The following is a 14,801-nucleotide window of genomic DNA, read 5'->3' as shown; positions in this document are numbered from 1 at the left end:
GTGGATTAAAGCACAAATTCAATTTTGTAGACGTAACAATATTTTCTGCATATTTGATATTATTTAGCATAGAATTATTTAAACGTGTCACGGCAACTCGTATCGGCATTTCATCGCAATTCGTAATATCTCGAAACTGGACTTATTTGGAAAATAAACGGCTCGTATTTATGACCGGTTCTGTAAAAGCAATAATTATAATATATTGTCCAGGCTTGTCCAGTTTTTCAGTGGATAGTAATCAATTGGCAAGGCAAATACAACGGTAGACACTGCGAAACACCGTTCATTATGTTAAACCTTATCAAAATAGGTGCCAACTTGATAAGAAAAAAAGCAAATACTTGTTCTCTCTTTCTCTCTCTCTTGAATTTGATTAAGTTCCATAAAATTCACAATTTCACTTTTATTAAAAGTATTGTTTCAAAGACTTTTGTTGTTGAAGACGAAAGGATCTGCGCTCAAATTCTGGACAAATTGATCCGGAAACATTTGGCTCTTCAATCTAACGCTCTTCCAACTGAGCTATTTCGACGCACAAGAAGTTTTCCATGCAGCCCGAATTCGAGATATCGGATTGATAAAGCGTGATAAGCGTATTACACGTCAAGCGTGAACGACCTCTGATCAATAGTGAATATTACATAACGTATACGGAATGTATCGGGAAAACACAGCGGTATTCTTCGTCGAATTGAAGGACAATCTTTCCTCAACGGGAAGTCAATTGGACGAACATCTTTTTGCGAATGTTCGATATCAAATATCTCGATAACTAAGGGCGGTACGTTCGTAGTTGATTCTCGTATTTAAGATCGTCTTAAGCACTTAAAGATGCCATCGACCAATCACAGAGCCGTATTAGCATCTTGAGACATTAAAACGGTCGTGAAATGAGATTTGATTATGAATTCTGGTTCAAGATTCGAATTGAAGTGAAAACGAAATTATCCGTCAATGCGATACGACATAAAATAACTTTGTGACCATAGCTCTCGAGTTGTATTTTAGCGAAGGAAAGATCGTTTGAAAATTCGATCGATCGCGATGACGCAGTGGATACGTTAGTAAGAAACAGATGCAACGTTTCGCAATACGTGATGTTTGAGAGGAATACTCGCGATGTGTCTCGCGACGGGACTTTCGAAGCAGTTCGCCGGAGCAATCTCCGGATCGTTATACCGCCGTGTGATAATAATGATGATTGATATGTATAATGTAATGCGAACCTTGATTGTGAGCGGGCGCAGGCGTAGCGGCCAGAGGTGGTATGCCCTGGGACTGTTGATTGGGAACCTGATTGGGCTGCGCAGGTGCTAAAGGCCATAGGGTCGTCGTTGCGGCAGCGGGGCCGGTTGTCTGCTGAGCCCGTGCCACCGTGTCCCCCACGGGACGATCCCCGGTCCCACTTTGGGCCACGGGAGGGACCAACATCGAACCACCCCCTCCCGAGGCTGCAATCAGAGTATCGAAAAAACACACGACATTAATCTCAATTTCGGACAAACGTGCACGCGGGAGGCGTGCGATCGTGGGTCTTAATTTCAATTGCGGATTCTTCTCTGAAGAACAGAATAGAAATTACAAAATTAAAAGTTTCCTAGAGTCTTGGAAAGCGTCCTTATTGCCAATCGCCATTTTCACTGTATCGATTTTAAATATCATGTATCAATTACATTAACACCAGGTCAAAAAGTAAAATTAATTCAGGAGAATCGTTCGTGAACAAGATCGTTGTCGTTTCTACATTTTAATAAAAAAAAAAAAAAAAAAAAAAAAAAAGAAGAAATATATTTCAAATTGGTCGACACATTCATTCTTAATCAGTCTGCCATTTCATGGCACCCCATAGATAGATCCGTGGCAGACGTCTATAAATCTTCGTTTAGAGACCGCGTTTAATATCGACGCAATGTACGGACGAGAAAATTATTTATTCTTTTAAAACCAGTCGAGTCGGAAGTGCCGATGCTACGGTATGTCGATACCGCGTTATTAGTATTGTGGCATCGTTAGCGTCTCGAGAGTAGCTTTGGGAAAAAGAAAAACCAACGAGCTCGAAAGGGGAAAAAGAGAGGGAGGGCGGAGAGGGGGCGAAAGATGGAGATCGCGAGATTGACGAGGCAGTCGAAAGGGAGAATCGACGAGAGGGGAAGGCAGTAAAACGGTGAGGAGACCGAAACGAAGAACATAGAGAGCGGCTTCGATGAGCCGAACGAGAAGGAGCACGAGGAGGAGGAGGAGGAGAAGGAGGAGGAGGATTCCGTTTCGTAGCGGCGGGTGGATTAGGTCGGAAGGAACAGTAGAAGGGTGCGAGGTAGGAAAGGGTAGCAACAGGTCGGCAAGCATAATGTAGTCTCTTAGATATACAGGGTGACGCGCCTAAGGGTGTGCGCACGGCGGCAATCGCCATGAGTCGATATATCCGGTCTCGATACTGTCGGCTTAACCCTTTTTAGCGCCGCGGTTTTTCAGCATTACAATTTATCGGCAAAAGGATTTCGTTTGTTAATGTCTTCGAATCTCACTGCCGCGTAAATTTCAGATCGTTCCACTTTATCCCGATAGTTCCTGGGGCTTTACGTGCCACAGGCGGGATAGCGAGATCAAATTAATTAAGACATAAATAATGGAAAGAGACATTGGCTTTATGCTCAGAGTGTCAGGAGTATATAAACAGAGTCGATTTCGAAGAATTCTCTGCAGGAAGAAAACCTAGTGGAGCGAGATCTAGATCGATCGCGGTCACGTCGCTCATATCGTTCATGTCGAGCGTCACATTAAGAACAAGTTACGTTAATTCTAACTAATTAATTCGTATTCATGGAATCATTTTTTCGAAACAAAAATACACTAACACGTATTCCAATAAAAATGGGATCGCACATTAATATGTAACTGGATTCATTATTTGCATTCAACGAAGTAAAAGTTTGTCGCCTCCCAGTTTGGTCAAGATTAATTTCCGGTTACGCCCATTGCCTCATACGAGTGCGACACAACGCGCACCGCGCGCTGGTGCGCGCTCCTTCCATAAGGAAAATAGCTACGGCGTTACAGCCGAGTTACAAGTAACAAAGTTAATCGCGATCCTTGACGCGCCCTCGCGTGCGCTCGGTCATGCGTGCACGCGCGCTTACGCATACTCGGAATCGGAGCGCACTCGCCCTCGTTACCGCGTGCACGCGTGCAGTAACGATCAACCGCCAATAACCTGTCAATCCGCAGGTATATACCGTGTCGAAGGAATACGCGTGGCGCGACACCCGGCCGATAATCGAGCACGAGTGCGAATTATTACGATCGCACCCCCCCCCTCCCCCTCTTTCATGGGCCTCTCGTGTACACGGAATATTCCAGGGCGTATTTCGAATTAAAGCCTTCAAATGCAGACCGCTCGTGTATGCAAGACGAGCGCGGTGTGCCCAAGACGAGCGTAGGATAGAATAGGATGCGGATGATTCAGTGTCGTCTATCTTCTGGCTTCCGGATGCGCGTACAACTGAATCGTTAAACGAAAGTGTCAGCGATGACGTAGGATATAATCGATGAGGATCTTCTCTTTGAACGAACAATGCCTCTTAATGAAATCGCTTTTCTATCGCGCGTTGCAGCTTGTTTCGGACTTTGCACTTTGTGTCAATCTGATATAAAATTGATTTTTTTCCCTCGATGAAGGCACGAAGGAATCCATAATTGTTGAATTATAAATGATCGCGTCCGAGGGACTAGACTTTGAAACGTACGAACCACGCAAAGCGGGATACATGACATATTCATGAGAAATCGCGAACAAATGTGAATTAGACAAGAAAATTCCCTGGAACCCTTTGATAAAGCGCTTTCTGACGTAAGCCTCCTAGGAACTTTCTTCGCATGCTCGACCGCGCTCGGTGTGGAAATCGAGCCGCGTGTTTTACAAACACCCCGTACGTACGTGTCGGCGTGCGATAAATAAATGGCGGTGACGAAAAAGTCGGCGCGCGAGGCACGGAGGTGGACGATGTGGAGGAGACGGGGTTCCGAAGGAGGCGAGGTCCCGACAACGGCCTAATTTTTCATTTCCATCGCTCCCGCCGCCAGCAGCGGAGTGGCCGGGGGCCGCGGAAGGGGAACGGGGAGGGCGAGAGGGTGGTGGATGAGAGAGAGAAGGGAGAACAGGTTTCCAGGTCGATAGGGTACCCCTACGCGGGGCCCTACGAGCCCCGTGTATCTACCTGACGACTCGAGCCCTCTACGCGGAGGGAAAAATGGTGAACAGGTGCTCGTAAAAATCTGACACCTCCGACTTTTCTCGCTCCCTTTCCCTCTTTCTCTTGCTCCTCTCTCTCCCTTCCTCTCTCCCTCCCTCCCTCTCTCTCTCTCTCTCTCTCTCTCAATCGGTGAGGCGAATTATGGGGTCGAGACTATCGCGAGCTTCCTACTTGGTGACTCCGATTACGCTATAATCAGCGGGAATCTTGCTTTTTAACTTCCGCTTTATTCGACCGCGTAGCTCGACTAATATCGCTATCCGCACCACAGACAGACACACAGGAAAACTTGACTCTGTTATCGTTAATTGATGTCAGACGATGTTGATGAAACTGTATACCGAATAGTTAGAAGGAATAAGATCGTGTATCACAGAATTCTTCATTTCAAGGTAGAGACGAACAAAGTTTCTGATTTTTTTTTTCTTCTCCTTCGCCTTCTACGATGTGAAAGGGTTTCGTGATTAAAAATATCCGAGGATGCAAAGATCGAGGATCTTGAAGAATTACCCCTCTTCCATCGTTTTCCTGTTTAATTCTGAGGTAGAGAAAAATATTCTTTCTGCTCTTACATTTATCCTTCGAGATTAAATAGGTGCGCATTTGCGTGTATCCTTATTTTTCACATATTCCTTATTTTCTACATTTTTTCTCTATTGTTATTCATCGGACATATTGAATCTCTCTCGCAAGCGTATCATCAGTGACCGCACTCGGAATGATCAACGGCCAAGCCGACGCCTGCTCCGATATCCGTCGGTCCGTCAAATTTTACCCCGCGACAACACGGATGAGGGTTAAGGAGTCCTCGTTCTCTCTGCCTTTCTCTCTCTTCCTCATGTGTGAGCGAGTCAGGGGTCGTACACACTCCGCTTCGCCATCGGTGGGTCGATATATGCAGCCTAGGCGACGGGGAAGAGGGTGGCCGGGATTCCCGCGCGCGCCACCCCTCTTCGCCCCACGCGACATGATGGGGGCGACCGAGCCGAGCCGGCTGTCATTTCCACACACAGCCCCACGTTATTTCGAGGGCCGAAATTTCCGATCTCTAACAACGCACCGCGTGGAAGATGCCGTTCTCCCTCAAAAAAGCCTACAGTGTATTAATCAGTCCCATTTTCCTTTTCCTGTTTTTTTTCAAGAAATTGTTACATACACAATAAGTCTAAAGGAAACTAGAGTTGGGAAGTAAAGTTCAGCACAACAACAGTTTAATCATTCTCGACTTTCTTGACAATTGGACGAGATCGATTCTCGCATTAAGAAAATGAATTTTCGACGTCTTTTCGCGCAGCTGCCGCACCGAACTCCTAGTTTGCATCTAGAAATTATTCCGATGCGATTAGAAGCGTGCGTTCGAGATGGTCGACAACGTCCGTCGTGTTCGCAGCTATAAACCAAGGTCCGAGGGGCCGAATCCTGAAGGCCTTCTTTAAGTCTCTTCAGAGGAGGCCCGAGAAGAGAAGGCTCAGTTCGAGAGGACAGGTTCTCCATCCTTCTTCTCTCCTGCCTCTCTCGTCGGGTTTCACCTACACGCTTCGGCTCCTTCGTCGGTCCTTCTCTCGACCCACGGATCTCGCGTTCGCTGATAGTGCTCGCTCACTGCCAGAACACCTGGTCGGCCGAGCGAACCGAATCGAACAAAATCCCTCGAACCTACGTGCATCGAAGAATTTTTCAACGCTGTACATTTTTTCTAACGCGTGTATCTCTCTGTTACGAGATAACAGAGTTTGTCGCTGACCATTACGTAGATATATCATGTTGATTCGGATTATCTTCCCAAAAGTTGTAGCTTCCGTTTAACAGAGTTCAAGGACGAGACTCGAGTAACGTCACAAATCATTTAACGAAGTGTAATTTGGAAAATCCTTCTAGTCGTAAACAAAATGAGAACCTCGAGCGGAAAGAACGGGAGGAGAAAAAGGCCAAGAAAAGAGAGAAGCAGCGATCTTGGAAGAAGACAGAAAACACATCGTTGAAGAAAGACAGGAAGCTAAGGAAAGAGACCGGAATAGTAGAGGGGAGAGGGGGCGTAGACGGGGGACCGAAGGACGAAGAGACGAAGGAGGAAGAAGCGACGTAGCGAGAGCCAGCAATGATAGGATGGAGGGGAGAACGAGGAAAGACGAAAAGAGAAGAAAGAGACTCCAGCTTAGAAGATAGGCAGAAAGAGATAGAGGGAGGAACTCTCTTCGAGTGAGAAGAACGAGGCGGAGCGAGGAGGAGAGAAACAACCAAGGAGATCGAGAGATCAACATAGAGAACGTGAATAAACGAGTAGTAGTAAGAAAAAGACAGGTATACAGGGTTTTAAGCTAGGCACAGCATTCCAGGACCCGGTCGTCCGTTCGTCCGTTCGTCCGTTCGTCCGTTCGTCCGTCCGTCCGTCCGTCCGTTCATCCGCGCGCGCGTTTGTTCCTTCATCCCTTTCCTAGAATGAGGGTCAGCACTAAGAGAACGTCATGAGTAATGCATTTTGTGTTGCATTCGAGTTGCCGGATTATACTCGCCGCGTCGTGTTTGTCATCGTGTGTAAGTAAAGACACTCGAGGTATCTTCATTGAGTCACGGAATACGTGGCTCTGAAAGGAATCACTGTGTTTTCAGGCAGCGTTTACGTGCCTCCTGCGAACCCCGAAGTTCCACGCGACTCTACCTTCGGTTCCACGCATGTTATTACTCCGGTTTCTTGTTACACGCCGTTTGAGCAGCAGCAGCGATTCGATAGGGAGACCACCCGTTAATGTTTCAGCCGCCACGGGCGATCGGGTATGCGAGTTGCACTTGCATTTCTTTGGAAACTATAGCAAGATACGTTACACATTAAGGAACTTTTCTCCGTCGAAGGATATTAAAAGATCTCGCGTGTATGTACTTTTTTTTTTTTGTATCACGTTACGTCGTATATTAATGATGAACACGGAAATGAAGCGGAAAATATACTCGTCACATCTGAGCGAGTGCCATAACTCTCGAGGATGCATAGACGTCATCTATACACACGTATACGACGCGGCAATCAAGTTGTCAATATAGGGCAAAATTGCGCGTCTAAGGGCTGATTGTATACGCGAGCTATTCCGGAAGAGAACGAAAAAAAAAAAAAAAAAAACTGTGCACCAGTAGCTTGCGCGAGTAATTTGCATTCAAGGCTGGCTTTTAAAGGGACGGGAGAGCCGTTTCAGAATTTTGTACGCTTTTCCATTTACTCACTCGAATTGCCGAGGATCAAGGATCAAGGATCCATCCGTGCGATTTTCCGTGGGTTAAAACTTTCACCCGAGCGCGAGAGAGGAGGCTGGAGAGACGGTCTCAGACTATTATCGATCGCCATCATTACCCCTGGTACATATCTCGTTTGATACTTCTTTTTTCAAATATTTGATTACGTCAAATTGGTCTAAATTAATAACAGCCTTCAAATCAGGGATCTATTCTAATTAAAAAAAAGTTCATCACGATTGTCTGTTATCAAAGCGAATGAGCAGGAATTTGCAAGTTTAGCTCTTTAACAACCTGTCTTAATTAATTCTTTTTTTTTTACCGAGGGTGAAGTAACTTATGGTACAGTTTCAGATCAATATTTCATCTTTCTCTCTCTTTCTCTCTTGAAGAATTGAAGTGTAATTCTCGCGTTTGAGCGAAATCTTGGAGCATCCGTCATGCGTATCTCTCTATTCTTACGCCCCTCGTTAGTCGTTATCTACGCCGCCGCGATCCGCGATCGCCGGCTACGCTGGTCGTACGTACAGGCACGTAAAAGCTTTGTGTTTTCGGGGCTACGGCAAACAAAGTGCGCCCGAGGAGGACTACAGGGCTTCCCAGGGTAGGTCGCTAGGCAACTGGCGCCCCACTATCGCCCGCGGTGCGATGCCGCGTTTACGGGGTGTACCCGAATTAAATGACTCTGCACCGCGCGGCGCGCTGGCGTATTCCCCCTATCTCTCCCCTTTCTCCTTTCTTTCTCCCGTCGAACTTCACCGGAGATTCCGTCGAACACGTACTCGTGCGCATTACTCGCGAGCAGCTCCGTGGAATCTCGTACAGCGAGCGACCGTCTCGCGCCGTGGAGCGATACGTCTCGTCCGTCGTCGGGATCGAGAAATAGAGAAAGAGGAAAGACGTGGAACGACATTAATATTGGATAAGCGAAGTCAATGTTGCTGCAATGATCATTACTCGTGTAACGTGCTGTCATTCGGAATACTGTGCGACTGTCCTTCTTCCGTTTGCCACCGCACTTTAACGAAAAGATTCTCGTTTCGTTGTCTGCGTTGTACATTGATCATAAAACAACTGTAACAATGTACATGTTGTTACAACGTCCACATGTATCGCGTATATTTGTCTATATTTCGCGAAAAATTGATCTGTCTGAAGGGCGACTTTCCTCAATCTCTCGGATTTATGGCTATTAGTCGAAAAAGTGGCTCGCCTCGTGCCAACTTAATTTCGTTGCTCGCGATAGAGTCAGTTCCAGCCGCGCTCGGTTAAGACCAATCGAACAAGTCGGTCTATGTTTCACGGTCCGACGTAGCCTTGGCACCAAGCACGCAGGAGAGATCGCGGTGTCAAGTTTCGGCGGGGTTCCGCCAGTACAATCACACGTTAATGGTTAATTCTGGCATACCCCCATAAAGCCCCGCGGGTTCTTAGGAGCGCTTTTAAAGCATCGGGCCCCGTACGTCGAGGAAATTAAAGTCCCTCGGGCCGCTCTCTCGCCCCCTCGCCCTCCCAACCCACCGTCCCGCTCCTGTCCGCCGCGACTGCCCGCCGTTCGTAAATTGGAGTAAACTAGACCTAACTTAACCCGAAGCCGAGCGCCAGACCTAACCCAGAACCATGGCCGCGATACATATGACAAATAAACGTATGCTCCGACTTTACGTTTCTAACGCGCGGCCAAGACCGACGCCTTCGAGACTCTAACGACGACGGGAGGTTCCTCCCTCCCTCCCTCCCTCCCGCCTTCTCTACCTGCGTACAGGGTGCCCCGAAAATCTCTTGCTTCCAAGGATGGACGCATTGTGAATGGAATTCCGTTTTATTGGGATAGACCATCACGTTTCGTACGAAGGTCTCTCGATATTCCTCGTCATTAAAAATTTCATTGACATATTTACAAGTAATAATCTTATGATTTGCTTGAATTCGAACAAATAATATTTTTTACTATTTTGTTATGCCTCGTTATCAATCGATTCCAACTTGAACGCTGTTTGCACTAGCACATTATGATCGGAAAAGATCGGAGCTCTGAATCGTTTGAGCAACTTGCCATCAAAATTCAGTCTTAAGGATCGCGCGGGCCTTCGTCCGAAGCCACAGTCGGACGTCGAGCGTGACGAGAAAGAGGAAGAGGGAGAAAGAAGGAAAGAGCGTCGAAAAACCGATCGATCGGTCGGTCACGATTTCACGGATCACCCCGTATATACGCTCGCGCGGCTAGAGAGATGGGTGGAACTCTCGTATCTGCGCGCCCGCGCGTTCAGATATATAGGAAGTGGACGGGTGAGAGAGAGAGAGAGAGAGAGAGAGAGAGAGAGAGAGAGAGAGAGAGTGTGTGTGTGTGTGTGTGTGCGCGCGCGCGCGCGTGTGCGTGCGTGTGTATGTGTGTGTGTGTGAGAGAAAGAGAGAAAGAGATAAAGATAAAGAGGCCTCTCTCTCTCTCTATCGCTCACATAAAGGGGATATACGCTCGGCTCGGTGGCGAGCAAGGCCGACAGGCCTGTAGTAGCGCTCTATCGGCTTTAACAACGAGTTTCAGAGCGCTTTCTGCCTCCCTCGTTCCCGCCCGCCACCGCCAAGCCTTCCTCTTCCCCTCGTCTTCTCTACCGTCCCCGTTCTCCTCCCCGAACCCTTCTTCGCCTTCGCCGTCTCCTTTTCTTGCTCGGTGTCTTTCTGAATTTTTCAGCCTCCTCCCCTCTATGCCCCTTCTCGCAAACGAGACTCCTCGTCCGCTTCTTCTTCTACTCGAGGTGAAGCTACGCTTCTTTTCCTCTCTGGCTCTCTCTCGCTCTTTCTCTCTTTCTCCTCCCATCGTCTCTCTCGCTCGCTCCCTCTTCCTCGTGTCTTTATCTTTTTTTTTTCTTCTCTCTCTCTCTTCATCTCGCATTTCTCTCCCCACGTTTTCTCTCGCGGACAAGTGCCGATTTATTATTTGTCGTTGTCGTGTAGCACGATGCGTTTCGTTTTCACTCGTTTATGATTTTTCACCGCTCGTCGTAATCTCGGCTTTATTGGCGAAAAACGAGCGACCGGGGGAGGGAAGGAAAAAAAAAAGGATCTAAAATTACGTTGCGTGCGGCATCATTCGACGAAATATACGCATTTGCGTGACGAAAATTACCGGTAGGAAGTTTTAGGGAGATAGGTAGCTCATACCTCGCGAAACGTGACTTCGGTTCGCTCACCCACGGGGACGGAATTTCCGAGTTACTATTTTGGCTATTTATGTAACCTCTAATGGAGCGCTTCTTACTCATTTTCTCGACGGAATTTAACAGCGTGTGAAAATTGGGTTACACGCGTGAATAAGAGGACACGCGACGAACGTTTTTAGCTATGACGGACGAGCGTCAAGAAAAGAGACAAAGTAAAGTCCCTCGGCCGAGTGTCTCTCTATCTTTTTGCTCGGACGGGAATACTGTGTCGTGTGGGTCTCCGGCAGACTTGGTTCAACATCCCCATAATACGATTCCCCATATGTCCCGTCCCTGGCTCATGTGTTTGTCGAGCGGAGGTCTCGTTCGGAAGCGATTTGGCACTCTGTCTGAATTAAAAACTCTCATTACTCCCGTCGTCGCTTCTTCGCGCGCAGTCGTCGTGCGCGCCATATGCTCTTGGAAGTGTCGAGTGAGAATCTCGATTTTGCCGTTAGAGATCCTGTGGCGATTCATTCTTAATGTTTTTTTCTTTCCCCCAGGTAGAATTTGAAAATGCCGTTTTTGCCAGGCGAAAGTTCAGCAATGCGGAAAGTTACGAGACGCAGCGGGACGTCTTCGAAGCGGCAAACGCCGCCGCCGGTGGTGGTGGTGTCGCGTTCTCGACGTCGACACGAAAAACGGAAAAGCGCCTTTAGCGTCGACTCGAAAAGCGCATCCGACTACGGGCATTACCACCCTATCTACCCTCCTTGCTGCGGGGTGATTAGACTTTATCTGATCAACGTAGTTGCGAGTAGCGTTCGTTATTCACAGGTGCGAGGCGTAGGCTGGACGGTAGGGTGGAAGTGCGCTTTGGTCTCGTCCGAGAATTCCTATTGAATTAAATATCGATGTATCGAGGGATATTTTAAGGCATCATTTTTTCCTGCTGCTTTATTTCATTGAAATAAACTTGTCACCAAAGTACAATTCTATTTTGTCAGAATTGTTTTATTCCGAGATAAGACGACGGAATATTATTTCTTTGTCAGTTTTATTATTATATATTTAACACACTTCTGAAAACCTTCCATCGATAAAATCGATATCCAATATCGATAATTGAAAAGAATTTCGTCCGGCTCATTCGACGGGGCAACAATATGTAGAAGAAACGAAAAAGATATATCCCGTCGAGGTGCATCGTCGCGAAGTAAGAGCTAACGAACGGGGTTAAAACGATCCACGATCGCGGGAACGGTCGCCCGGTCGGTCGCAGGGGGAAAAAAAGATGGCGCCAACGAGATACACGCGTTTCGCACGCTACGCCGCCGATGCGAGATAAGGCACACAACTAGGTTACTCCACGCAGTTGCGCCATTCCACTTAATTGCTCGACTTGGAGCAAGGTAGAATTCTCCCGGCGACGGTGACGGCGACGGCGGCGGCGGTGATGGTGGTGGCCGATTAAAAAAAAGCATAAGCATAATTAACAAAAACGTCACGCTAGACTCCGACTAATGACGAATAGCGCGCCGCTGAAGTTCTCTTCCCGATGTCGATGCGGGTACAAGACTATTAGATTGGGACGTTAAATGGGCTCTCTGAGCGTGCGATTTTCTTTCCTTTGCAGAAAATTAAGACTGTGTAACGTCTAGTCAGAGTGGCGCGTCAGAGAATCTTCAAAGACGTAAGAGTAAAAGTAGATGTTTAAAACAAAATACTTCTTTTCTTGTCAATTCGGCATTCGTTCTAGATACTTTGCAATGATTTGTATATGATGAAAAGCTAGAATTTTTTAAAAGATTCGAAGATTTTGGAAAGTATTTGAAAGTATCAGAAATCAGTATTATAATATGAAAGATGTTTCGCGAAAATCTCTCTTTCTCTCTGATTTCATCTGATCCGAAAATAGCAACTAGGAAAGGAGATATCGATGCAAAAATCTAAAAGACACCGAGGTATATTAAATCTTTCCAATTGTTAGTTATAAACCGTTTCAAGTATCGTATCGTATTTAATCTTCCAAATCTGTAGAATCCTCCGGAGAGATTCTTCCGAAGTTTCTTACATCCTCCAAGTAGCTCTTTTAAAACTTTTCGAATTCTCGGAGCATCGTGTGCCCGATAAATTTTTCTAAACCTTTCGAAACGATTAAAAAAGTGCAAAGCCTCCGCAAGAACCTTCGCGCTACACATCGCGGCGATTATAGGCCCCTTCTTCGTCAGTTTTGCCCCTCCGACTAGAGCCTGGCCCCGCTCTTCGCAGTCCGCATTCGTCCCCCTTTTCCCTTCCTCTCTCCTCTCTCTCTATCTCTCTCTCTCGCGCGCACACGTGGCAAAGCGCGCTCGGGCGATATCATGCTGCGATATCTACTTTTGTTGCATGCCTGCGCTATCTCCATCCTGCCCCCTTGCCCGTCCCTCCTGCCCGCACCAGTCTCTCTCTTTCGCTCCCTCTTGTCCTTTCTTTCATATTCTCCCGCCTCGTCACGCGCAGGTCGATTGTTGCCGGCGCTCCTCTTCCCCCTCGTGTCGATAGAGCAAATTTTTAGCGCGACTACCTAGCCAACTGGGCGCACTTGTTATTTCGGATAAAGCAAATGCGGTCAGTTAGGGGAGGGGAGAGTGGCGAGTTAATCCCCGGCGGGTGTGAGGTTTTGTTTCGTTGATGTGTGCGAAATAAGATTACACAGTTGGTCATGATGTATCGCTCTATATGTCATTGCACGTTTTAGATGGGATATGTATCGGAATTCCCGAAGATATAGGGCAAACTGCAGGAGCTAAGAAACAGGGCGGATATTTTAATAAACGGCGAATTAAAAATTCATCAGTGGGTTAGTATTCGATATCGAGAATTAAGAAGTCTCAAATTAAGCTGGTGGGAATGCAAATAGATAACAGATCGATCCTTGGCATTCCGATTTATCTGGAGTGAAGCTCATTTTCGGTCTTGCCGCGGCACTTTCCGCAAAGCGGTGATGTTTTCTGGAAATTGAGACGATTCCCGTCAAATTCTGCTCTTTTCAAGCACAAGTTTTCTTCCGATGCCGGAAAGTTTCTAACAATGGAGATCGCGACAATCGCTATCGTCTCTCTACAGGTTGGAAATATCTCTTGAAACTGGTAAAGCTATTGTTAAGCTTGCCCGCAGATCGACGATACAGCCGATACGAGCATTCGGAATGCTCGTCGTGCAGCGCAACTTTCGTCATTGCTCTGCATCTGAATAGCTTTACCGATTTCTCCCAAGTACTTTTGTACTCCCCACGGAAGATCACCGGCAATTATCATTGTAATAATGCAATTTGCATTGCTTTCTCCGAAATAACGTTCCGAGGCTAGGCGGGCGGACGATGTAAATTGACTGACTTGTGAATTAGAGATTCGCTCCGTTCTCTTCTGTTCTAAATACTTGATCGCTGCGTAGAGAACGTAAACGGAGAAGATGAAGAGGCTAATCGAGATTTAACTAGAGTTAACTTTAAACCGATAAAAGCCGACCCTTCGAAAATCAAATAGACGGAGTTCGTGACGAGCGATGTATCGAGAGGCTTTGATATTTTCTTCAAACGGTTGAGGAAACTTTTTTTTCGTTGTTAAAAAAGGCAAATCGCTACATTAAGTATTTTTGCAAGATAAACTAACGCAGTTATTTTCACCCCGATCTCTTCGTCCTCCTTTTATTTCCCCAGTTTTCGAGCCCTTTTCTCGAAATCTTAATAATCATTATAAAGGTCGTAGTTCGCGAAGGTCAGAAAGAGAAAAAAGTTTGTCAGTTGGGAAAAGCGTCCGAGAACTTTCGAGTTACGTGTAACAACTCCGCTTACGTTCTCCGGTATACTCTCCATCTTCTTTTCTTCTTCTCTCCCTTTTTCCGTCTCTCTCTACGTCTTACTCTCGAGCGCGGGTTTTAAGGGGCACGTACGAGCCAAAAGTTTGGAAAAAAAGCGAAACGATCGACGCTCAGAGGCGCTATCAACGTCGTTGCCTGGAAATACGATAATTGGCTGATATTTTCGGTTTTACGATGAGGAGCGAAGCAGCTGCCGCTGGCAAAGCGTAGTAGTTAATCGTCGTTCGGAAGCGACAACGACGAGAAGGCGAAATCGAGAAGGCGAGGAGGAGCGTATACCTATCTGTGCGGGAATGGCGCAGCGGCGGCGGCCAAGCTAACT

At 46.8% G+C, this 14,801-nt stretch overlaps 1 protein-coding gene across 8 annotated transcripts in view; it reads right to left on the bottom strand.

The window, feature by feature from the left end:
- Nucleotides 1–14,801, bottom strand: part of LOC105204830 — a 53,397-nt gene that overhangs the window by 28,757 nt on the left and 9,839 nt on the right. For 7 of the 8 annotated variants that reach the window (XM_026137512.2, XM_026137514.2, XM_039458949.1 and 4 more), the window contains exon 2: nt 1,230–1,454. The exons of the other annotated variant lie outside the window; for it this stretch is intronic. In XM_026137512.2, coding sequence (XP_025993297.2) covers nt 1,230–1,434 — 205 coding nt within the window. In that variant the 5' untranslated portion in view covers nt 1,435–1,454. The remainder of the gene's footprint in view (nt 1–1,229; nt 1,455–14,801) is intronic. 8 annotated transcript variants of the gene reach the window in all.

Source organism: Solenopsis invicta, chromosome 16 (assembly GCF_016802725.1).
Source record: "Solenopsis invicta isolate M01_SB chromosome 16, UNIL_Sinv_3.0, whole genome shotgun sequence".
NCBI lineage: Eukaryota > Metazoa > Arthropoda > Insecta > Hymenoptera > Formicidae > Solenopsis > Solenopsis invicta.
Note: the sequence above shows the minus strand (reverse complement) of the source record. Positions and strands in the feature narration are given on the sequence as shown.